Below are 25,000 nucleotides of genomic sequence, written 5' to 3'. Positions count from 1 at the left end.
AGTTGCAGGATGTATTCTGAAGTGTATTGGGCTATACTGTCTGCTCAGGTTTAAACAAATGCTGCAAAACTGATAGGATGATGCTTCACAGTACAGATGGACAGTGAGCCAAAACATACTGTGACCCCAAACCAAGTGATTTTCAAGGCAATGTAATGGAATATTCTTCAATGACCAAGTCGATCAACTGACCTCAACCCGGTTGGAGATGCATTTCACAAAACTGATGGCAGAAAGTTCAATGAACAAGCAGCAACTGAAGACCGCTGCAGTAAAGGCCTGGCAAAGTATCACTCGGTTAGAAACCCAGCACTTGGAGATGGCCATTGGTTCAGACATCAAGCAGTCATTGACTGTAAAGGATTTTCAACCAAGCACAGAATATGATTGTTATATTCATGATTATAATAGTTTTGTCCACGTACTTTTGAGCCCCTGAAAATTGGAGGGGCCATGTGTAAAAAGGTCTGTCTTTTCTAAATGCCTGAAATTAAAGCTGCAAGGCTACACTTCAGTCACATCTAGATTGCTTTGTTTCAAAAGCACTGTGTTGGCATAGAGGGACAAAATTATGAAAATTGTATCACTGTCCAAATACTTATGGACCTAACTGTATCTGCAAATACTCGGCAAAGTACATGAAATCATGTATTCTACCAAGCTGTCCAGGGCCTTTGGTGAAAAAACAGCCCCACAACATCAAAGCTCCACCGCCATACTTGATAGTGGGGATGAGGTACTTTTCTGCATTCGTATCATTTTCTGTACACCAAACCCACCTCCGGTGTTTGTTGCTGAACAGCTCCATTTTTGTTTTGTCTGACCACAGATCCCTGTCCCATTGGAAGTTCCAGTAATGTTGGGATAACTGTAGGTGCTCGAGTCTGTTGTTTGATGGCAGCAGAGGGTTTTTTCTTGTAACCCTCCCCATGGTCCTTAAAACTTGTAATTCCGTCCCACCTTAAATCGCTTCTTAAAATCGTTCACAGCTCTCCACCAGCGTCTTTTGTCATCTAGATGTGCTGATAAAAATCAAGCTGCAAGCAGCCGGCTATTCCCGAAACCCACCCTGACCCCTAACTTAGAACGTGCACAAACTTCTCCCAGATCATGCCTTGATTGATTTTCTGGGAGTGAAGTGGAGTTTTAGAGTGGAAATAATAGATCGTTGTTTGGAACACACGCATTTCATGTCTATTCCCCCGAATCGAAACTGTGTTATAAGCTTATTGGGTACGAAGGCGAGAGCCTTTAAAAGGTGAGGGGCTACGTGGAAGGGATGAAGGTGGCCTGCTTGTTCCACCAGTCAGACTACTTACTTACTGTCTGTTATTATTGCTCAAAAATGTCAGCTGTTCAGGTTCATTTACCCTTCCTGCAACTTTGTGGAATTCCTCTTTCCTGGTGGTTATTTATTTCTGTCTTAGAAAGACAGACTCTGTGTGTGTGTGTGTGTGTGTGTGTGTGTGCGTGAAGTGCTACATAAATAAAGGTTTGTTTACTTCAGATAAAGTTTCTATGATTTGTCTATCATTCCTGAAGTATCAAATGACATACATTTGTAATGGCCAAAAGTTTCTGTCTTCATTCTGTAACTTCCTGTTAACCTTTTATTTTTAAAGGTCTGCGAACGGATCCCAACTATCAGCACTCAGTTAAAAATTCTGTCAACTGTCAAAGCCACCATGTTGGGACGTACTAACATCAGTGAAGAGGAGTCTGAGCAGGTAGGATGGGGAACGAAATGCTGTATTAAGTTGTTGATTTGTCAGTCGGTTTTGTTAAACTTGACTTGCATGAATGGAATGCCTTTGGATTTTAATAAAATATATATAAAAAAATATAATGCGTAATTTCACCCATGTTTGCCAGGAAATAAATGAAACATTCTAAAAACACGGGCTCCACTGCATTCTTGTGTTTGATTAATGTAAAAAATGTCCAACACCCAAGATATCATCTCAACAAACCAACATGTCAGCTGTAAAGTGACATCAGAAGTACCATTGTTTTGTGCTGTATTCTCATTTTTAGCAGCTTGTGGCTACATGGCGGGCCGCCTCACACCTCTCCAGTTGGACTGGTAGCCTTGTCACTTTGAGAGGTGTTGCCATCTTTGTATGCCTTTTCTCCTGCTTCTCCAGTTTTGTTTATTGGCGTCTGTGCAGTGGCCCGCTACGAATGGGTGTGTGTTTGTGGTCACCTGGCATGCCAAACAGCCCGATTGTGCTTTATGCCGCTGCAGTGGAGAATTGAGGCGGAAGGCAGTAATTGACGCTCTTGTTGTCTGTCACTTGTAGGCTACGGAAATGCTGGTCCACAATGCACAGAACCTGATGCAGTCCGTGAAGGAGACGGTGAGAGAGGCAGAGGCGGCCTCCATTAAGATCCGAACTGACGCTGGATTCACTCTGCGCTGGGTCAGAAAGACTCCATGGTACCAGTAAACCGAGGAACAGGACAGGAAATTTAAGGATTTAGCATAAACACCAGAAATGCTATCCAAACATTTTGAAACCGAGACCTCTGTTTGAACACGGTTTGTATTAACAACAAAACCTAAAACCTCTATATATGAATGCAGTATGTACTGAAGTCCCATGTTGTTGGCAAAGGTTTTTATGTAATTATGCTTTTCAATGATATATGCAAATTTATTCAATTATCATTTTGAGGATAACAAATATATATATATATATATATATATATATATATATATATATATATATATATATATATATATATATATATATATATTTATATATATTTTTTTTTTCTTAAAAGTCCATCCTCGTTCACACATTTTCTAGATCAGTAAGCATATATTTCAGGTATCTGAGTTGGGAGCGCTCAAGACTCGGACCTCGGACAATCCTTCACGTTCACAAAGACCACAATACTGTAAGATGGTTGCTTGGTGTGACTTTGTAACCACACAAAGGTACAATGTGTGCCTGTGGTCCACATGGGCAGTCGTGGACAAAATGACAATCTGCCGAGTGACATCTGTTAACTCTTTCATCCTTTGTTTTGTTTCTTTCACCCTACGGCATAGCAGTTTGACGTGAGAGGTGAGGTGCTGTGCTCTGCTCTGCAGTGAGAATCCGTCAACTGAAGCGTCAAAAGGGAAACCTAAAATAACACTATGGCCTCCACTATCTTGCACTTTTTATCGTTGGCGGAGTATTAAACACTGCCCGGGGTGAATGATTTTGACTTTTTTCCACAATAGATGCATTTTTATTTAACTTTTTTGAAGCAAAACATGCCAAAGATCAGAAGCCGTTTTTCTTCTAGTTTCACACAATGAGTTTTTTTTTTTGGTGCTTTCTCACATAATCATTTTTTGTTTTCCCTATGCATTTGTATTTTTCCTAAACACTAATCTTTATAGTTAAATGTATATTTTAAAATACTATTAGCAACTAACTGTAAAAGATTAGTTCTGGTTTTTGGTAGAATGTCACAAAGCTTCAGGAGATCCTTTTATGGTTAAATATTATCAGCAGTCTTTCGGTCATTTTTTTTTTTATGTTATTATAAAGTATTAGCGGTGTGGATGATTTTTGCAATGGAGAGAACGAAGACGTGTATTTGTAAGTTCAAAGAGAACGTGCGGAGCATCTGTTACTTTGTGTCTTCTCAATAATTACTCCCATAAAGGGTTAGCAGATGAAAAGTAGATACAAAATAATAAACGTTATTCTTGGGAGACGCACTTTTCAGCGTTTGCCTCGATGACACAGAAACTTCTCTAAAGGAGTTGGCCAGCTGCACTGCCAAGTTGGAGAGTGTAAAGCTTGCTGATGGGAGAAACTCGGAACCCGTTACTGGGGTGCAAGCTGTCGGTCGTCTGGACAACAAGTGGCCTTTAATTTTTAAAGAGTGGTGACATCTTGCGATATGGATGTGATGCTTCTTACGTATTCAAATATTACTGAGACTGAAAACCTCCTGCAATCTGAATGTAAATAAAACATTGGTCTTCTTTCTTAGAATATTTTTCAATCAATCTGATACACCTTGTGCCTTGTTTGAAATTTTTGAAAAATTTATGGACTCTATGATCAAATGTCTGGATTGTTTAGTTTTTTTTTTGTTTACAACCCTTTATTATTAAATGGGTATTCACATTTTGAAATACACTGCATCCCAATGTGTTACCCTGATCTTCATAGGGACTGGCATGGCTACTTCTTAAAACAGCAGCAATATTCTCTGGCCGGCTCCTGGTGCGTCGTGGGCACTCAAAGCCTTCTGTCAGATTAGAATTTTTTTTTTCTTGGGATTTTCTATTGCCACGTGTCACTCTTCAAATGTAGCTAGTAAACCTTGTCATTCACTGCATTTTTGTAATAAAATTTTATAACAGTATATTTTGATGTTTTCTTTTTTTTTTTCTACTTATTTTCTTCCACCCACTTGTATTATTTACATCAAAATAAAAAAACGGTGAACCAGGATGTGTCAAGAGTGCGTATGGGGGAAAATGTATTTCCATGAATTATGAATTCTACCTAGCAAAGCGTACCATGTACTGTGAAAGTGACCAGCTCCGCGACACAAAGTGCAGTCTCTTCTTTATCATCTTTGAGCAGGTTGGCTTTGGGTGCGTGGGGTATAGACTGGTAGACATGATGTTGATCACCACACACACGATTATTCACAATAATATGTACACTACTGGGTAGAGGGCACAAACCCAGTGCCGCAGCACCAATCACCCCTTCAAGCCCAGGCCTTCACACAGTGCCTTTCCTGGCTCTTGTTCGCCTCTCTCCCACCCGACTCCAGCCATCGTATGGAGGGAGGCAGCTCCAGGTGTCTTCCAGTGACCTTCTGCCGATACACCCTTGTGTGGCGGAAGCACTCTAGGTGTCCACGTTCCTCTTCCCCCCTCCCAGAACATCCGGGTGTGGCGGAAGTGCTAAAGTCCAGGGCTCTGAAGGCAGCGGGGCGCCCCCTGGCGGCGACCACGGGCCCCTACAGGGTTGAGCTTCCAAGCTCCCTACCTGTGGTCCCAAAAGCAACCAGGGCGGTCGCCCCCCACATGGTCTGGGGAAGGCGCAAGCCCTCCTCTGGTCCTCCTCGGCATCCCGGCCGGGTCGCCTCCCCAGTCATCAATGACAGGGGCCACCAATACTGTGACGCATCAGACAGCGCAAGTTAGAAAAATGGAGAAAACCTCGGGGACACAAGGGGAATGTAGACTGACAAGAACTGGGTATGGGATTCTAACGTGGGGGACACCATGGGGATGTGAGGGTGCAGCTCTAACCATTTAACTCTTCCAGCTCCATGAATCACAAGCTTGATCCCCATCCCATTTGCTTTTCTTGGACTAGTTTTCGGTATCCATATCTTAATGCAATGGTTTTCCCCTCATAATTTAAAGATACAAAGGTTTCAGGATTTACTGTGGTACAAGTGAGCGTAGCTGTGTGGGTGAGTGTGCTTTGAGATGGGCTGCATCATGTTCAAGTTTCACTTCCATTTTGTGCACACTGCTGACCTGTGATCATAGTGAGTGTAGTAATATATCCATAATAAACTGGTCATGTTTACAGTATGACTCTCCAGAGGTAGTATTGTGACCTTCGTGGAACAATAAAGTCAATTTCCAAAAAATAAAAATAAAATTCAAATTAAGATACCGTTCCCACAAACACTACATTGCTATGCAGTTGGTCTACCTAAGAGAGACCAGGCCTGCTCTGCTGTCATGGATGGATTATCCGGTTTGCCTGCTGCAGCTGAATACTGATAACCGAACGGCTCCTTGTGGCTTCAGCAGCTCACCTCATGAGACAGGAACTTCCTGTTAAGCCAGGAGGCTGTAATTTGAAAACCTCATACCTGCAACAGTAACAGAAAAAGGCTGCAATGGAACTATTTGAAGAATTCAACCATTTCATCTGTTCATCAGACACAAAGCTCTGTGCTGCCCTCGTCTCTCAATGACTGTAATTCACTTTTCAATGGCTTTACTACACCACGTACGAGGTGTGGCAGAAAAGTAATGAGACTGATTTTTTATTTACCAAAGTTTTTATTTTTTCAAACATCAATGTTATCCCCTTCAAAGTAGTTCCCTTGGGCAGCTACACACCGATGGAGACATTGTTCCCACTGTTGGTAGCAGCGCTGGAAGTCTTCAACCAGTATGGTCTTCAGCATGTCCGTTACACTCTTTTGGATGTTTTCTAAAGTCCCGAAATGACGTCCTTTGAGGACATTTTTCAGTTTAGGAAAAAGGAAAAAGTCACACGGACTGAGGTCAGGTGAATAAGGTGAATAAAAGTCAAAATTTGATGAACGGTAAATCTGTTCAAATTTAATTGTTCACTCAACATTCTTAATGTTAAACGACGGTCTGATCTCACAAGAGTGTTCACACGTTCGATGTTTTCATTGGTTTTTGAAGTTGAAGTCCTCCCTGAACGGTGTTCATGTTCAACGTGTTTTCTGCCTTCCAAAAATGATTTGTGCCAGCGAAAAACTTGAGCTCGGGATAAAGAATGTTCTCCATAGGCCTGTTTTAACTTTTCAAACGTCACACTTGCCGTTTAATGGCACAACGTTGCTCCAAATTCCGCTGTTCCATTTGACTTACAAACTAACTGTTTCAAGAGCTCAGACTTTACATGGCAGTGCTGCATATCTTATACCAGCCTGCCAGGCACCCATGCCCATGATCCTTCGATGACAACCTTCTCACCTTCCCCATTTCTTGGAACACAACCCAAGCTTTCTGGGACCGACCTGCAGTCTGTTTGTCACATTCACAATTCATAAGTGGCAGTGTAAGCTGGAGGAACGGCAGCTTGTCTCACCAGAACTTGACTTTACAAGTGTGACAATCGGCTCTTACTGTTAATGATGTCCTTCTGCAGTTTATTTACAGACATTCACGTTGATAATGAAAATCTTGTTTTTAAATAATTAAGCACTGCATTATTATAAATCAAAATGAAGACACACAGACGAGTTGCTTTAAAAATACGATTGATTAATAGGTTGTCTTCTGTAGTTTATTCAGTGACATAAACAATGGCTACAACATTTCAAATTTCGGCACACATTTTACCAAAATATTTAAGTGCAGTATTCTCTTTAAACGTACAAATCTGATTGTAAACAAATTATTGCAAAGACGGAGATCTACTCAGAGCTGTGCTCTATTAGGGTTATTTAAATATAATTAGCTCTGGTTAATTTTTTCTTGCAAAAATGTAGTGTCTTACAGTAAAACAGTGGATTATGGAGTAGGCTTGAGAAGGACTCATTTCAGGGTAGTATCAAAATTGTAATTATTATGATGTGTAGATTATATTTGGTTTAATCAATGTAAAAGAAATCGTCTTCTCTGAAATGCAAGATGTTAATATACATTAAGTACCAGACGTCTACGTGTATGCGATGTAAATCATTCTAATGGCAGATTTAAAATAGGAGCTCAGTATGTGAATGTACGGCGTTTAAAGAGCAGAGGAATGCAGCGTTAAGTGTGATCTTTCAATAAGAGATTGGCTACACAATACTTAATTCCACTACTCCACACGTCACAGTGAAATCTCCCAGCATTCTAAGTACTTCGAGCGGAACAACTCAGGTCCTGAATTGAAACTTTCCAGCTTTCGTGACATATTTGACACCTTTAAATGGTTTGTATTTCTCACCATACATATCAAGACGGTTCACCTTAAGACCTACAGATGAGGGGGGGGGAAAAAATATATTTAATAAAGCTGTGTCGATCAAACTGCATAAAAAAAATCTAAAAGATTATGATTAAAACACCATCATTAATAAATAACAAGTAAAAATTAATAAATAACAAGTAAAAATATATAAAAAAACCTCAGTAAAACATTAAACCCTTCCATTGCATTTTGTTTTTAACTTTTACATACAGTACTGCTGGCGCAGAATTAGAGACGACGCCTAACAGCACTGAATGAGTCTCCAGTGCACTGAAATGTTTAAGAAACTCGTGCTGTAATTTCAATAAATCTGCTAAACTCCTTGGCTACTAAGAACAAAGCACTCCATGACTCTCATCCACCGCACAAAGGCCAGTGACAACTCCGTTTTCCTTTCCTACCTGAAATTGCAAGCTGTTGAATTCGCAGTTGGATGTTCAGACTGGGGTTTTCCTCAGGTTTGGGCACACCGGACTGCATGCTCAAAGTCCCTTTAAGATTCGGTAACTTCTGAGGGTTAATTTTTCCAATGTCCCACACTAATATCTGAGGGAGAGTTAAAAGACAATTCAGACATTGTTCCATCTTGGTTTACAGCTCACGCTACTTTAAACAACACCCATCCTGACCTATAAAATGAGGGGAGTTCCAAAAGTCCACTCGCTTGAATAGAAATAAAGGACATAACCCCGAGATTTTCTTAAAAATCTTATTTCTTCTCTACCGCTCCACATTATCGCTGCCGACCTCTGTTTACTTTTTTCTTCAGCTTGGCCAGCTCTTCCATCCTTCATTGCCTTGATCATGTCACCTCAATCCACATAGCATTTTCCACACATGTTGGCCTTGACTTTGGGGAAGAGCCAGAAATCACAAGGCCCCAGGTCAATTAAGTAATGCGGGGCATCCAAAAATGAAGACGATGGTCTTGGCTTGATTCGCAGGAGAACAGTCGCAGTGAAGGAACCAGTCACTCGCCTTGCGCTTGGACAGGTCTCTCGTGAGAATTTAGAAAACTTCAACCAAACATTTCTTTATAGACATGTCCATTGACACGGTCTGGCATTCCTCAAATGGGACGGCAGCTTCATGAGAGAAGAAAACGTTGAACACCCTTTACGGCAGACTTAACACGGTGGGCTTTCTTTGGCTGTGGTGCTCCTTTTCAGACCAAACTATGATCTGCTGTTTTGTCTCAGGATCTAATTTGAAAAACCAGGCTTCACTTCTACCTTCCATTTCTTGTCACCATGAGTACCATACAAACCTGAAAATGTCAGGAGGTGTTTGTGAACTTTATAAGATTCCCTGAAAAAAAAAAATCAACTATCGGGAACAAATTCAAAAGTCCATGAAAACAGACTTTTGGAACTCCCCTCATAAGAGTGCACTGTGTAGGCTGCAAAAGGGAAGGTCGATGTGTAACACACCTCCTAAATGAATGAACTTCAGGGTATCAAAACAACACTCAAACATCCATTTCCTCAACAGAGTTAATCCAATTCAAGTTTGCAACATGCCATAGTGGAACCCAATAGCACTGAGTACAAAGAAGGAACCAACTGTGGATGTGCGGACAGTGAAACAGAGCTCTAGAGAGGAGCAGAAATTCATTGAGTTATCGTGTTAGGAACCTCTCATTAATGTTAATTGAGAACATGTTGCACATCTGATAGCACAAATTCTAAAAGTCACCATTTCACTGTCACTAACTTGCTTCCTTTCAAACAACTGTGCAAACCTAAAATGTTTTTTAAATGGAATACATTGGAGTTTGCTACCTGACTCTCAAAGGGAGTAATGCGTGTTTTTAATGCCTGAACATGCTGAAAGTGCCCCCATTGCACTGATACAGAATTATGGCCTACATCCTACAGGGTGGTCCAGATCTAATTATGCAGATCCAGTTCATCTGGATGACTTTGATTTAAGCGGGGACGATTCTTCATGTCGTCAGATGGCACACTTCTCGATGGTCTGGGATTTTCCGGGTGATTTTCTATGTAATAAACTTAATAAGTTATAGCATAACGAAAATTGCATAATTACATCTAGACCACCCTATACATTCGCCAGCGAGAGGACTACCTTTGTCACAGGATCGAATGTGTAGTTGCCTTGGGTTGATGTCAGGTCCGTATTGAGCACCACTTTTGGTAGGTGAACAGTAACAACAACTCCCTCCACGGTCTTCCCCATGGTCTGCTTAGGCCCAATCGTGACATCAAATCGTCCAGACGCTCCACTTTCTCGAAAGCTTATGTTATGTTTCACATACACAGGGATGGCTACCAGACTACAAAAAAAATAAAAGAAGAATTAGAAATGCCATGCCCTACAATTAACAACATTCTTTTTTACATGATAAATGGATGGATATATAGAACTATGAGCTAAATACTTGCAAATCGTACATTTATAATTAAAGTAGCTGTCAAATGAACGATGATTGTCCGTTAATAGCAAATAACATGGCTGTCTACATGCTTGCCAATGATTTTTTGTTCTAAGAACACGTGTATACGGGAGTACAGATTTATTTTCACTTTTTGCTTTTCATTTATATTACCTTATGTATCAACTGGGGATAAAGAGATGATTAGAGAGAGTCATTGCATCTTACTAGATTTATGATTTTTAGAACCTATTAATTTATTTGTTTTCTTTCAATGTCTGCAGCAGATGCTTTTCCCAGTTGTTTACATGTGTCTGTTCCCATTTAACTGTTCCATAGTAATCATCACACACCCACCAACAACCTATGGCCAGATGAAAGGCAGCACTGCAGGTAAGCCTATAATTAATCACTTACTTCTGGGAACTGACGTGATATGACATCAGCCGGAAAGTGCCATCTGGAGGAATAAAGGAAAGGACTCGCTCAGATTCCCAGCGCTTAAAGCGAACGCATGGATGGAAGCTTACATCATCCAAGAGCCTGGGGTTCTAATGTAAAAACAAAAACACAGCATTAAGTCAAGATATGCACTTTAATAAAAAAGATTACATGGCTGTTAATGAAATATTGACATCAATGGCCATTTCAAAAATAATGGAACAGCGAGGTTTTTTCAATGATCCTTTGATCTTCCACAGCATAAAAGTACACATTAGCAAAATACTGTTCTTGAGCCTAAATATCTTTTAAGCCTAATGGGTAACTAAATTTAAACAAATCACTTATATTTGGAACTCCAGTTGTCGCACACGTGTGCTTGGGAGTCAACCAAAGGGACCAGAAAACGGCAATTCCATTGTGCTAAACCTCTCTCTCTTCTCTCCGCAGACCACATATGAGAAATCCTGCCTGTCCCGGCCCCGAGGACGTCACTTCCTGGGAACTGACTATAAAACCCCCTTATCTTTCATACTTACCGTATATACTTGCGTTTAAGTTGGGTCTTGAAACCCAAAATATCAATCATAAAATCAGACCCTGGCTTGTATGCCCTTTCAAAACTACAACATTTAAGATATATATACATATATATTTTTTTTTACATCTTCTTGCTTCCTCCAATCTCACACCAGTTTCACAGACACATTGAATTTTGTTTTAACAGCAGTTATTCATATTTTCTTCTGATTGAATGCTCCGTTATAGTAAGGGATGCTCTTACGATAAAGGTGTATGAGGGTGTGAGATACAAAAAACACAAAACAGTGCAAACGTCAATTCGAAATAGTTTGGGTATTACCGTGTAGTCACGTATATGGAATCCATTCCTGGAAATTTTTCACAGCTGTAATTCCGGGAAACCGGGAACGGCCAAGCTCACATATATTGCATGTAAAAGTATAAAAATTGATCAAGAAATAAAAGAGTTATAGTTGAAAACTGAAGACTTCATTGACGTCTATAAGACAACAGCTTTGAACAGCAACTTGAAATTGCAATGCGTTAGTCTGTTGCATCCGCATTATCGATGCCAAGAAACTTGCCATCACAGAATGATGACAAGAAACTGGATGCATCAGTAAAAGCTGAAATGGCGGTGTTTCAGAGCAACGGCAAGCGCGGGCGTTGTTTAGAACAAGTGTATCTGATGGCTGTGCTCTCACCTGGACGACCGCATGCTGGAGACGTTATGCTTTCTACACTCTTATTACCGCAACTAACTAGATCAGGGGTGGCCGCAGTTTTTCGGCGTGCAAGGTACTTTTAAAATGACCAGATCAAAATGATCTACCTACATTAAAAAGTATGAATGTATGTGTGTGTATATATATATACATATATATATACACACACACTGAGTGTACTTTATACATAAAATATATGTTATCGTACCTTGCATAACTGAATAACCTTTATGGCACAATAACAATTCAATACATTTATGGTCACTACAGTATTTGGATTTAATAATCTTCATGTGGGAAAAGGCTGACTCACATAAACAAGTAGAGTTGAATAGTGCAGTCAAGGAGCCTTTGAATTCAGCCGAGTGAAAAATGACGGCTGTCCGATTAACTGCGATTTTAGCTCCCTGTCCTTTCTCAGATCGCTTTTCGGAAGGAAGTCAGTTTCGTAGTTTTTATGAACATTTCGAAAGTTCCTTTCCACATTTTCCTCCTTTGGTATAGCAATGATAGAGTGACAGATCACACAAACGCATTTAAATTGTGAGAGAAAAAAATCCTCTTCCAATTTCACATAAAGCCCATACCCTCCCCAAATTATTTTTTTAAATCCCTTCTTTAGTCGATATAAATTGGAAGGCTAACTAGATAACTTAGCCGGAGTTTTGCAGTAGCTCGCACGTTTGATCATGCATGCGGGATGACCACTGTTTTAGACGAAAGGAGATCTCAGACTGGCCACCCGTATGTCAATCAAGTGGCAAATGCCATAGGGGGGATATATGATAGACTAACGTTTAAAAAAAATTGTTTTTGAATGCAACATGATCTACCTGCACTACCTTTGTGATCTACCAGTCGATCGCGATCGATGCATTGTATGACAGCATGAACTGCTTGTAGATAAGGTTAGTCTTTTATTGGTGTCAACATATTGCAGTAGTTTTATTAAAAATAAGTGTCGGTTGTTCTAAAACTGTTCACATGTGAGATGCCCATGCACTGTGTCATCCCCGGGAGCCTAGGATCCCCGGGAATGACATGCGGGATTCCTGAATTCCCGGGAATGGATTCCCTAGTCACGTAGGCACAATACATAGAAACAAAGGCAGTGTGCTCCATGGTTACTCTCTTAGGTGGGCGTTGGCATATCATTATCTCTTGGATCAGTAGCGTGAGTGTTCTGCATTTGACTTACACAACTGACATTTTAAATACCGGAAACTATACGGAAAAATCAAGCCCCAACTTATCCATGGGAGATCTTAAACGTGAGTATATACGGTAATCAGTTCTACTTTAGACTCGAATCTGTACACATTGTACTCAACTGAAATTCTTTTGCAGCCAGGGAAACTATACAGCTGGCTGTCCCAAACCTTCGTTGTGTGTCCAGTCATTTATTTCACACAGTTTAATTGTGATGTCTATGTGCTATTACGCTACTCCAGAAATTATTTTTGGGGCATACAGTATCAGGTGTTGATAAGCGTACCTACCATAAAGGATAATGTTAGATCAGGCATCCCCGTCAGCTTAATACAAGCGTCTATAACACCTTGGATTTCAGCAAAAACTGTGGATCCTGTTTTCTCCCAAAAGATACAAAAAAAAAAAAAAACCTTATGAGGAGTATAATTATACATGTTTGCCAATGTTATATACAGTTTACATGCAATCTTTTGAAGTTGACTGGTTCAGAAAGATTTTACTTTCACAGTGATTGCAAAAGGCATCTACTAAAATGGCAGTCCTGGCTTGCTTCCTCCCTCCTTCAACCCTTACCAATTAATGGGCTATATGGGCAAAAAAATATCCAATAGCTAGTTCACAAACACAGGGAGGAATGAATTATTAAGTGGGTGGCATACTGCAAAATAATCACACATGACAAATCCTAACTACAACCGGCACAATGTGATTTCCATTTAAGTGCCACCTGTTCTGTCTTAACAGTAGTTTGGCTAAGCCTACAAACCCCAAGGGCCAAGGGATTGAGTTGCAGGGAACCTTCAGGGTCATTTTTCCCACCTTGTATAAATAAAGCTAATGCCACAAGAGAATTTGCTTATAATGCTCCCCAAATGGGTAAGTGTCCCCTGATTAGAAATTTATATTACATAAAAAGGAGTGTTATGGGCACTGGACTGGTACTGGACCCATGTCATTTTGTGAAATGTCGTTTGAAATTTCTTTTTCTTCCTCTTTTAAGTGTTAACAGAGTTATGATAACATAAAGGCACTAATGTTATAAATGTGGCATAAAACATACAGGTTAGTTTAATACAGGGTCACAGGAAGCTAGGTTATCAGGCACAGGACAGCACTCAGTCCTCAAAGGGATGCTGATCCACTGCTCAGCATGTTAATGTGCACTCACAAATTTACATCAGACGTAACGTGATACCTGTTGGTCAGACATGCAAGTAAGAACTCGACACACATGACATAACCACTACTACTATTGCCTTTGGGCAGATTTAGGTGCAGGCAGAGGTGCGGCAAAGAATGATCACACCAAGAATTAAATCAAGGTTCTGGGACTCTGGAGGTAGCTGTGCTAAGCTCTAGGCTTCTTAACACTTCTTATATTTCTTAACACTACATTATGAAGTGACTTATTTCTTTGTTATCAGGCTGTGCAAAGGTTGAGTGGAAACTACTGTCCACCAATTTGCCTGTGCACCTTGATAAGTCTCCTCCCTGCAAGGAGTTTGCAAGTTCTCCCAGTGTCTATGTGGGTTTTCTCCCACAGTCCAAAGACATGCAGGTTAGGTGAACTGGCAATCCTAAATTGGCTGTAGTGTGTGGTAAAGATGTGTCCGAGTGTCTTCACCCTGCGATGGACTAATGCCCTGTCCAGGGTTCATTCCTGCCTTACGCCCTTATGCTCCAGCAGAGCTCTGCAACCCTGTTCAGGACTAAGCAGGTTAGAAATCGACTGAATGACCTTGAGAAGTCTTTGCATCAGTAGTGTCAGTTAACTGATTATTTTATTCCTCTAAACTTTTACCACTTCAGCTCAGCATAACTGATGACAATCATGAGTTTACAGCACAGTAAGTATTCTGACACAACGGGGTCAGTTCTGGCCGATGTGTTCAAGAGATTGATGGAAGCACTTGGTTTTCATGGACATATCATTTGAATAGATTTTGGTTTACATAAAATTTGTGTCTAGCTAGCGTTCATTTCTTTACATGTCAGTTGGAAAAATGCCATTTTTATACTGCAATCTCAAATAAAAAATACAGATGTTATATTGGAAATCTTTAATTTTTCTTAAAGTTGGAATAAAATACATACTTTTATTGTGTTTTTTACATGTTTATATCTTGGCCAGGTTTGAAGTTGTACAGATCAGATAGCACTGTTTACACAATGTAAGCTGGGAAATGGCACATACTTTTTCATTTGTTTTATAAAATCAGATCATATAACTTTATATATTGCATTTGTCAACATGTAATAATGTTTTTTTGATCTTAAATTGCATGCCTCTTGTCAAACTCGAATGTTTCTAGTTAGTACTGTTTTCTTTTTAGTTGCAGCTTCACTGCACAATTCACACAGAGTGGAAAACAGTCAACAATATTACAAGAGGAAAAAAAAAGTTTAAAATGTGAAGTTGGGTAAATTTAAAGTACTAAATGGAGGAAACATTAAGTAAGTAAGCAATTGGGACAGTCTGAAAATAAAATGTGGTTGTAAAAGTTAGAAGAGTGCAAGAAATGCTTATAATTTAAATTGCCACAACCTACTGGTAAAATATGGCCAGAAAATCAGTATCTACACATCCTTACCTGATTTATCTATAATAGTATCTATTTCTTCTATAACATCAAAGTACGCTTCATTATTTGAGTACTTCACACCAGCTCTTCTCCATGGTATGCTGGAGAGCTGACCAGATGGCAGCATATTACCAACATTACTGCTTCCTGAAATAAAAATTAAATATACAGGTATGGTCTATAAATAAATGTGCTTGTTGTACTTTACACATCCTAGAATTAGTAAAATATTTATTGCACCAACAAAAGTGCAGGGACAAAATGACAAATATGAACAGAAAAAATACATCCAGACAAATGAAAACATGAGAGTAGGTGATGGACTGCTCTTTCCATCTCGGGCAAGTGTTGTGCAGGAATTTAACTTGGTGGACACTTACAAAAATGATAAATCCCTTACAAGTCAACGTGTTATTAGCAAAATGTGTTGTGCCTTGTGATTGCAGTTGTACTGCTTTTGAAGATCTTGTGGATGTTATATCACAAAAGGAAATGAGAAATGTGATTTTATGTTGGTGTATGAATGCCTTTGCATACTTTCTTGTTTGTGATCCTTCTGTAAGAAATGAGCCTACCCATTTCAGAATATTACACATGCAGAAGTAAACAGGAAATGTCTTTGTGCATGTACTTGTACGTGAACAGTGTTTACAAAGTGAGCCTACCCCTAGAAGAATATGGCCTAGAGCAGGGGTGCCCACACGTTTTCGGCTTGCGAGTTACTTTTAAAATGACCAGGTTGAAATGATCTACCTTCATCAAAAATGCTATATGTGTGTATATATATATATATATATATATATATATATATATATATATAATAGAGAGAGAGAGAGAGAGTATACTATATATATATATATATATATATATATATAATGTTGTCGTACTTTGCATAACTGAATAACCTTTATGACACAATAACAATTCAATACATTTATGGTCACTACAGTATTTGGATTTACTAATCATCATGTGGGAAAAGGCTGACTCGCATAAACAAGTAGGGCCGAATAATGCAGTCAAGGAGCGTTTGAATTCAGCGGAGTGAAAAATGACGACTGTCCGATTAACTGCGATTTTAGTTCCCTGTCCTTTCTCAGATCGCTTTTCGGAAGTCAGTTTCGTAGCTTTTATGAACAGTTTGAAAGTGCCTTTCCACATTTTCCTTCTTTGGAATAGCAATGATAGATTGACAGGTAAGACAAATGCACTTCGATTATGACATTGTGAGAAAAAAATCTTCTGATTCCACATCCAGCCCATACCCTCTCCAAACAAGTTTTTTTAAAATCCCTTCTTTAGTCGATATAAATTGGTAGGCTAACTAGATCACAGTTGGAGTTTTGCAGTAGCTCACGCGTTTTATTGTGCGTGCGGGATGACCAGTGTGTTAGAAGAGAAGAGATCTCAGACTGGCCGCCCTGTATATCAATCAAGTGGCAAATGCCATGGGGAGCATGTATGATAGACTAACGTTATTAAAAATTTTTTGAATGCAACGCGATCTACCTGTCGATTGCGATCAATGTATTGGGCACCCCTGGCCTATGGAATACGCTAGGGAAGTAGCAGAGCATAACAAGTGTTTTGATGAATCAAGAGGTGCATCTGTGTGCAGAATTAACTTTTAATAACAAAAAAAGAAACGTCTACATCTGAAGAGTATTTATAAATAAACACATTATGCGGGTGTCTACAAAAATCTTCCCCAATTTTTAATTAGAACATGGACTGTTGGCCACAATGCCCACTTCTATGTCCAAATTAAGATATGTCCGGCTTAACTGCCGCCTGCTAATCCGACATATGGATGGGTATCCACTTTAAGACCTGCTGTGAAGGGCTGCACACTACAGGTATTGCTACATTTCCATGGTCTTCTGGTGGCGTTTAATTTGTTTTATTGTACAGTATAGAGTTTTCTTTCTTCTTACATGTTTTATTAGGCTACCTACACAGTTCATTTATATGATTAAAAATATATCTTTCCAAAAATTAAAACTAACCCTGGTGGGAAGCTGCGTACATTTGTCACTTTGCCCTTTTTCTTAAACACATTTGTCACTTTGCTCTTTTGTTGTGTCACCAAAATATCCACAATTCTTTTATTTATTTATATTTACTAAAATTGTACTTTCAGAACCTCTATAATTATGGAGAACACTTACACCATTTTCTCTTTTTATTATTACATCACTGAATCATATTAAAATAATAAAAATTACTTTTCATTTTAACATTTAAAATATTTTGTAACATGTTACAATTGCTATTAGAGTAAGTGTGACATTTACCTGTGATTGTGTTGACCACTGATCGTAGGATTGTTGGAGGCCTGATCAACTCTTTCAAGATATTAGATTCTGTGGCCAAAGGAAAGCCATTGTCTAGCATTTCTTCCAGAAGCTCATATACAATAACTAAATTATCTTTAATTGAAGTTTCTGAACACTCACCAAAGTAATCCTAGTTTAGAGAAAAGTACAACATATTTTATATCAAGAAGCAATGTAATCAAGAAACACCATAACAATGAGAGTCGTTTATTTCAAAATCCTATGCATGAATACTGTCTAATGTAAATGTATATCAGCAGCGTGTCTGTGAATGTTAAATGGTGAAATGATTGTTTCCTGTCCCAGCATAAGCAGAGAACACTGTGGATACTATCGTAGACATGTAATTGCTTATGTTCAATTATTTGTGTATAAAGAATTAATAATTTATATTTTTTCAGTTCAATAGAAGCTAAAACAGTTGGTCAATTAATATTAAAGTGTAAGTTCTATATTTTTCAAATTGAGTTATTTCTTCATAAACATAGTATATAAGCATTTACTACTTGAAATTGTGTTCTAAAGTTAAGTGCTTTCTATAAATTAAAAAAAATATCTTGCCTGCACTGGCGCTGTACAAGGGAGGGTATGGGATACTGAGGAAAAACTTAAAAACTTACTAAATACATCCATTTTTCAGGTTAACACAGTTGTCAAGTATTACATGTTTGTGACAGCAAAATACAGTGGAACCTCGGTTCACGAACATCTCGGAACACATACAAATCGGTTTACGACCAAAAAGTTTGCCAAACTTTTGCATCTGTTCACAACCACACACTAGGTGTACGAACAAGCCAATTTCCCTTTCGGTTTGTGCGCGCCGATGATTTCTGCACGTGTTCAGTCTCTCCCTTTGCATTCCCTGTGCAGCAAGCGAGAGAGAGAGAGACACACACACACAGACACGTGCGCGCGAGAGAGAAAGAGACGCACACACACACACACAGACACGTGCGCGCGAGAGAGAAAGAGACGCACACACACACACACGCCTGCGCGAGCAAGCGAGAGAAAGAGAGAGAGACGGCTGGACGCATAAGGCAGAGAAGGCAGTTAAAGAGTGCACTGGGCTTGTTTTTAAAGAGACAGATGCGAGCATTGGCTTAACCTCGTTGTATTTAATGAAGACTTTTTTCTATTGGATTTTAACCTCCACTTCACTTTACAGCGATCGGTTTGTAGCGTTGCAATGTTAATTTTCTTGGTGGTTTATTAAATTATGGATTTTTCAAATGTTCATTTTTTTCCCTGTGCTTAAAACTCATTTAAAAAAAAGTGTTTTTAGCGAGCGGTTTGTAGTGCTATAGCAGGAACTCTTGTAGTGTTAGTTTTCTCTGTTGTTCAAGGTTTTCTCAGTGTTATTCAATGTTTCTACATTTAGTTTAATATTACACTGTGCATTCTATGGTATAATTAACTATATTTGTGCCTAAAAATCTTAAAAAAATATATATTTACATACAGTTCATACGGTCTGGAACAGATTCATTGTATTTGTATACAATCCTATGGGGGAAATTACTTCAGTTCACGACCAAATTGGTTTACGACCAGAGTTTTGGAACGAATTATGGTCGTGAACCGAGTTTCCACTATAGATCAGGAAATACTAATTTTATTGCAAATTCCTGTATTATTTTTTCAATTTCTATTTGGTTGTGTGCATTCTCACAGAAATACAGGATTTAATCAAAACAAAAGCAACCACATGGTGTGAAAAATTTACTGTGTTTTGGTCTGACAGGAGGAAATCACCCACTGGGGGCGTAAAGGTTGTAGCACAGAGAAGACTAAATGCTGATGTATTGTGCATGGCTGGTCTTCTTTTAAAATGTCCGAATCTCATAATACTGGTGTTTTTTTTTTGTCCAAAAATGACAATGTGTGTGTAATTGCAAAACATGGATCAATACTCAACTACTGTCTTGGCTTGAAAAACTAACATACAGTATTTGTAAGCTTTTATGCTATTCTTTCATACTTTATAGACAGCAATGTAAAGCACCACTGCTGGCCACATATTTTTATTTAATTTAAAGAAAGGGATTAACTTTAGAACTTAGTTTTGTGAAGCAAATGCATATACAACATGTTTGTGAAGAAATATCTTGACTTGAAAAATACCAAACTTATCTATTAATTAGAGCAAATGTTGTACAGCATACATTTAATTTAATTCTATTTTAGTTCCCTTTTGCTCAGAAAAAATTGTGGAATGCAAAAAGCTTTCCTAGGATGTAGTTCAGAGCCTTAATTAAGTGATTCCAACCACAATGACACTGACATATTTGGACATGTCTCTTCTAGCCTGTCTACGAATCTTCATAACCTTTTTTACATTTATTTTTGAGCTTCTAGCTTGTTTACAAATCAATTTTTTTTATTTAGCTACAATTATTCATTCATGAACAGTAATGTTACATGGAGTAAATCTATAATAGGTTATAGTTAAAAAAAATTATTACATCTTAATAAGTGCTTGAAATACATTATTTGTAACTTAATACCTGTGAAAATGAATATAATAAACACATCAAATACAATAAAAAAGTAAACAATAATGTTATGTTTTTAAAATAAAACAGTATTTTGTGTGGCCTCCCTCAGAATACAAAACCACAGCAATTTGCTTTGCTACACTGCTGTATCATTTTTCCAAGCTTCTAGTTAGATTCGCTGTAGCAACTCTTCCTGTTGACTTTGGCTGGCTTTTGGACTCACTGCTCTGTAACACTCTAGGTGTAATGTCTACTGCTAGTTTTCCTTTTGCAGGAATGGTTTCTTAGCAGCAACACACTATACAAGACCATTACTTTTAAACGGATGCATTTCTGTCCCCTAAGCAAGTGACCTTATTTGTATGTAACAAGATCTTAACAAAAGTCTCTTTTGGCCTTTATAACACTTATAAGTAGGATATTCTTTGCTGTGCAGTGTGACATACAGGCACGATGGTAAAATGACTTAATATGAAGGATTCACAGATCTGATACTAAATATGTAACATCAACGTTTCAGTTAAGCCACTCCAAAGTAAAGTTGTGTTAGTCGGTCACATTGCAGAGATGAATAAACTCTTTACTGATGCTTTGTAAGTGTTATGAAGATCCAAAGAAGTGCTTGTTAAAGCCCTGTTACAGAATTGTAAATGATTAATAGATGCATTTTTGTAGTACCTAAACTAAAGTGTTACTGTTTAACTTAAAAATAATCGTTAAACTGTGGCTTAAATTACCACAAATGCATACCTATATACAAAATCCGCTAAAATAATTAGGAACATAATTAAGCGATATAAAGTTTCTTCATCTTGAGATGAAATGGTAGGTACTTCAGTCTGTTATACACTGGAAGACTAACATGCAAAAGCTTGACAATGTACAAGCTCTCCAGCATTTGAAAAGAAAAAAAAAAAAACCCAAATGGTGAGAACCTCAAACTAGTAACAACAGTCTTACTAGTTCAAAGTTCAGGTTGGGAATCAAGGGGCACTGAATAAGTGTAGACGGGCTGCAAATCATGTCTTTTCAAACATAGTGCACGGTCAGGAGGCTGAAGGGGTTTTATAGAACAGCTGGTGCCAAGACAGCTCACTAGTTTGATCTTTCGGGACATTTCATATTTTATTGGTAGGAGGATAAATGCTAACAAATCTGCTCTGAGAGTACTGTATAATACACACATTAGGTCATTATATAGTACACATTTCAAATTAACAGACACCTTGGCAGCAAATAAAATGATACCAAGTTTGAAATATTTATACAGAATAATTTATTAAAATTTGTACAGAATGTTTTTTATACTTTTTCTGCAGATGTGTGTTATGGTAATGGCGTACAGGTGTGTGCGAATGCTTGTGCCATGCCCAAGTTTGGTTCCTGCTTTGCACCGTATGCTGCCAGAGAAAGAACTGGTTCCCCTGACCATGAACTAGGCTAATAGGGTTGGAACATTTTATAACTTTCCCACAAGAACGTGCCAAATAGGCTCAAAACACCCAAGCTGGTTAAAATGTATTTTTACTCTTGGGCAGTGAAAATCTTCACTAGGAGTCATCAGACAATGATTGGGAAATTTGTAAAGATACACAGAATAAGGAAGATCTTACCTGAAGTGTTTCTGCAACACGATGTAAGAACTCAATTACAAAAAGTGGAGGCACTTCATTCTGAATGACAGCAACAAAAAAGGTTTTTTCACAGAAGATACTAATAAGATAATGATGGGGAGTTGGAATGACAGGAGGCACATTTTCTGGATCAGATGCTTTGCTAAGAGCTTCAAAAAAGTAATCACATACAGACCGGCTCACTACACTTTTCCAGTGCTTCTCCAGAAATATATCAGCAGTAGTGTTGATGAGAAAAAGGCTGTGAATCATTGTGTTTATCCTAATTGACAGGAAAATAAAGCAAGTTAATATTCATTCATTACTTAATTCATTATATTTTACAATAGCACAAACATCACATAACAACTCGGACCAGATTTTGTTATGTACAGCAAGTGACTACTTCATTAAGTACACCAGCCCTTCCCGCATAACTAAAATTCTCAATCACTGACAGCATCATAAGATGCATGTAAGGCTGTTTAAAAGGCACAGACTGATCGTGTGCACAAATTAAAGACAAAATGCTAAGACTTAAATGTTAAGTGGCTTTGAATGCTACAGATGTGTGAAAGTGAGTGTATAAGGTACACACATGTGCATAAATAACGTACCAAACCTGTAGGCTTCTGAAAAATAAGAGAAAGGATTTAGCTGGTCAATGTACAGTCAGATATAATGGTGGTGGTGAAAAGAGGCACTTCAAAGCAAATGTTTTTGTACTATGCTGCTTATTGGTTATGACAGCCAATTTCTCTTTTGTAAGTAGAAAACAGAAGGAAGTTGCAGGGGGCTAAGGAATGCCAACTCTGGACATAGGAGGACTGGAAAAACATCTCCTAGTCTCAAGAATCCTGGCTGCTGCTGCTGGCTGGCACAGAAGGAAGGATCAGGATATGGGGAAAAGTCAGTGACCCATGGGGTCGTCTTGTCTGTCGTCTCAGTTACAGGCTGCTGGTAATTGTGTAATGGCTGGTGTGGAATGCTTTCATGGGTTGACTCATTGGGAATCCCTTGGTACAAGCAGAACAACATTTGAATTCCACAGAATTTTAGTGATTTGGTGCATTCCCTCAGGCTTCAGTGTACTCATCTGGAATTTTTCAGACAACTGAGATCTTTGATTGCTGACAGTTTTACTATTCCAAAGTGCTGCTTTCGAGCTCACTGCAAATGTCCATTTGGGTTTGTAATGCTTACACACTGAAACAGAGCTGGGACTGTAATGTTCATACCAAAAAACTAGCTTTTATAATGGCTTTTTAACTGTTGTCTCATAATTCAAGAGTGTCCAAGGTTCCTCTTAAGAATCATTGTATTGCAACTCCATCACCGTATGAAAGTAACATGGCCTGTTTACCTTAATAGCACAACCTAGAATTTTTCTGTTTATCCTGTTCTTTTATGTTGTACTGTTTTCTACTTTTATTCTGTAGCTGTGCTTGATCTGCATATTGCCCTTTGTTACTGTCACTTATTCATACTGAATGCCCCTTTTTGTAGCTAAGCTCCTTGTGATGCTGTCAAGTATACTTCCAAGTCTGTGCTGGTGTGTGCCACTGCTGTTTTCTTCTTTTGTCTTCAATGTTTGTGTTTTATACTGCATTACAATCTTGTTAGCCCTATAAGGTGCCTTGTGACAGAGCATATGATTAATTAATAATTAATGTACACAATGCAAAAAAAAAAAAAAAAATGTATATTGTACATGGAATAAAAATGACCACCTAAAATAACATCTTCAGCTTGATTTATAAATTTCGGTGTTGCATGGTGCCAAAATACTACATTAAAAATAATTATAAAATAATCATAATATAATAATCAGATTTTCTCCTCTGTTCTTTTTGCAAAAACAATCTTTTTGGTTGCGGTTATTTCTTAAAAATGACGAGTTTGTTACTGGATGTGTATTACTACAATTATAAATGTGTACTGTATATGTATACATTTCATATGAGATTTTTTTATCTATACTAATAAAAGGCAAAGCCCTCACTGACTCACTCACTGACTCATCACTAATTCTCCAACTTCCCGTGTAGGTAGAAGGCAGGCTTATTCCTTACAGCTTACTTACAAAAGTTAAGCAGGTTTCATTTCGAAATTCTACATGTAACGGTCATAACAGTCGATAACAGTCGACAACGTCCGCCATGTTGAACTTTCTTATTTATGGCCCCATCTTCACGAAATATGGTAGGTGGCTTCCCTGCGCTAACCAAAACCAATTTACATACTTATTTCGGTGGTATGATGCCACTGTCAGCCGCCACATTGAACTTTCCAACGTCACTAATTCTCCAACTTCCCGTGTAGGTAGAAGGCTGAAATTTGGCATGCTCATTCCTTACAGCTTACTTACAAAAGTTAAGCAGGTTTCATTTCGAAATTCTACACGTAACGGTCATAACAGTCAACAACGTCCGCCATGTTGAACTTTCTTATTTATGGCCCCATCTTCACGAAATTTGGTAGGCGGCTTCCCTGCGCTAACCGAAACCAATGTACGTACTTATTTTGGTGGTATGATGCCACTGTCAGCCGCCATATTGAACTTTCCAATGTCACTAATTCTCCAAATTCCCGTGTAGGTAGAAGGCTGAAATTTGGTACTTATTTCGGTGGTATGATGCCACTGTCGGTTGCCATATTGAACATTTCAACAGCCTTTGTTACTTATAGGCCCATCTTCAAGAAATTTGGTATGCGGGTTCCCAACGCTAACTGAATCCTGCTTACGTACATATATACGTCCATAGCCTGCAGCTTAGTCACCGTGTGAGGCGGAATTGGGTCCCCCATCCCAACGCCTCCCACGTTGTTGGCTGCCTGCCTATATAAGGCCGTCCGTCGCTCCAGTCTCTACATTCCCTTCCTTGCTTCGCCACGGGATTCACGTCCCCCTGCTGATAACTACAGCCTTCTTATTTAATCCACGACTTCTCCGCTGTTTTATTGTTCATT

The 25,000-nt window shown here is 38.6% G+C and overlaps 2 protein-coding genes across 2 annotated transcripts; one reads left to right on the top strand and one right to left on the bottom strand.

Annotated features, from left to right (window-relative positions):
• Window positions 1-1,616: 1,616 nt before the first annotated feature.
• Window positions 1,617-2,539, top strand: LOC120519615 (vinculin; the record flags this gene model as incomplete). The annotated part of the gene is made up of 2 exons (XM_039742548.1): window positions 1,617-1,727; window positions 2,301-2,539. Coding segments are annotated over 2 exons (258 nt in total), but the record flags the coding sequence as incomplete, so codon positions are not given.
• A 4,449-nt stretch (window positions 2,540-6,988) lies between these two features.
• LOC120519614 (AP-3 complex subunit mu-1) lies at window positions 6,989-23,154 on the bottom strand. The gene is made up of 8 exons (XM_039742547.1): window positions 22,031-23,154; window positions 17,875-18,046; window positions 15,590-15,727; window positions 13,286-13,371; window positions 10,516-10,649; window positions 9,792-9,999; window positions 8,105-8,249; window positions 6,989-7,709 (listed from the first exon to the last, which is right to left on the bottom strand). Exons 1-8 carry the CDS (start codon window positions 22,301-22,303, stop codon window positions 7,609-7,611), a joined length of 1,257 nt encoding a protein of 418 aa, XP_039598481.1. The 5' UTR covers window positions 22,304-23,154; the 3' UTR covers window positions 6,989-7,608.
• Window positions 23,155-25,000: the final 1,846 nt, after the last annotated feature.

Source organism: Polypterus senegalus, unplaced genomic scaffold (assembly GCF_016835505.1).
Source record: "Polypterus senegalus isolate Bchr_013 unplaced genomic scaffold, ASM1683550v1 scaffold_4034, whole genome shotgun sequence".
Lineage (NCBI taxonomy): Eukaryota > Metazoa > Chordata > Cladistia > Polypteriformes > Polypteridae > Polypterus > Polypterus senegalus.
Note: the sequence above shows the minus strand (reverse complement) of the source record. Positions and strands in the feature narration are given on the sequence as shown.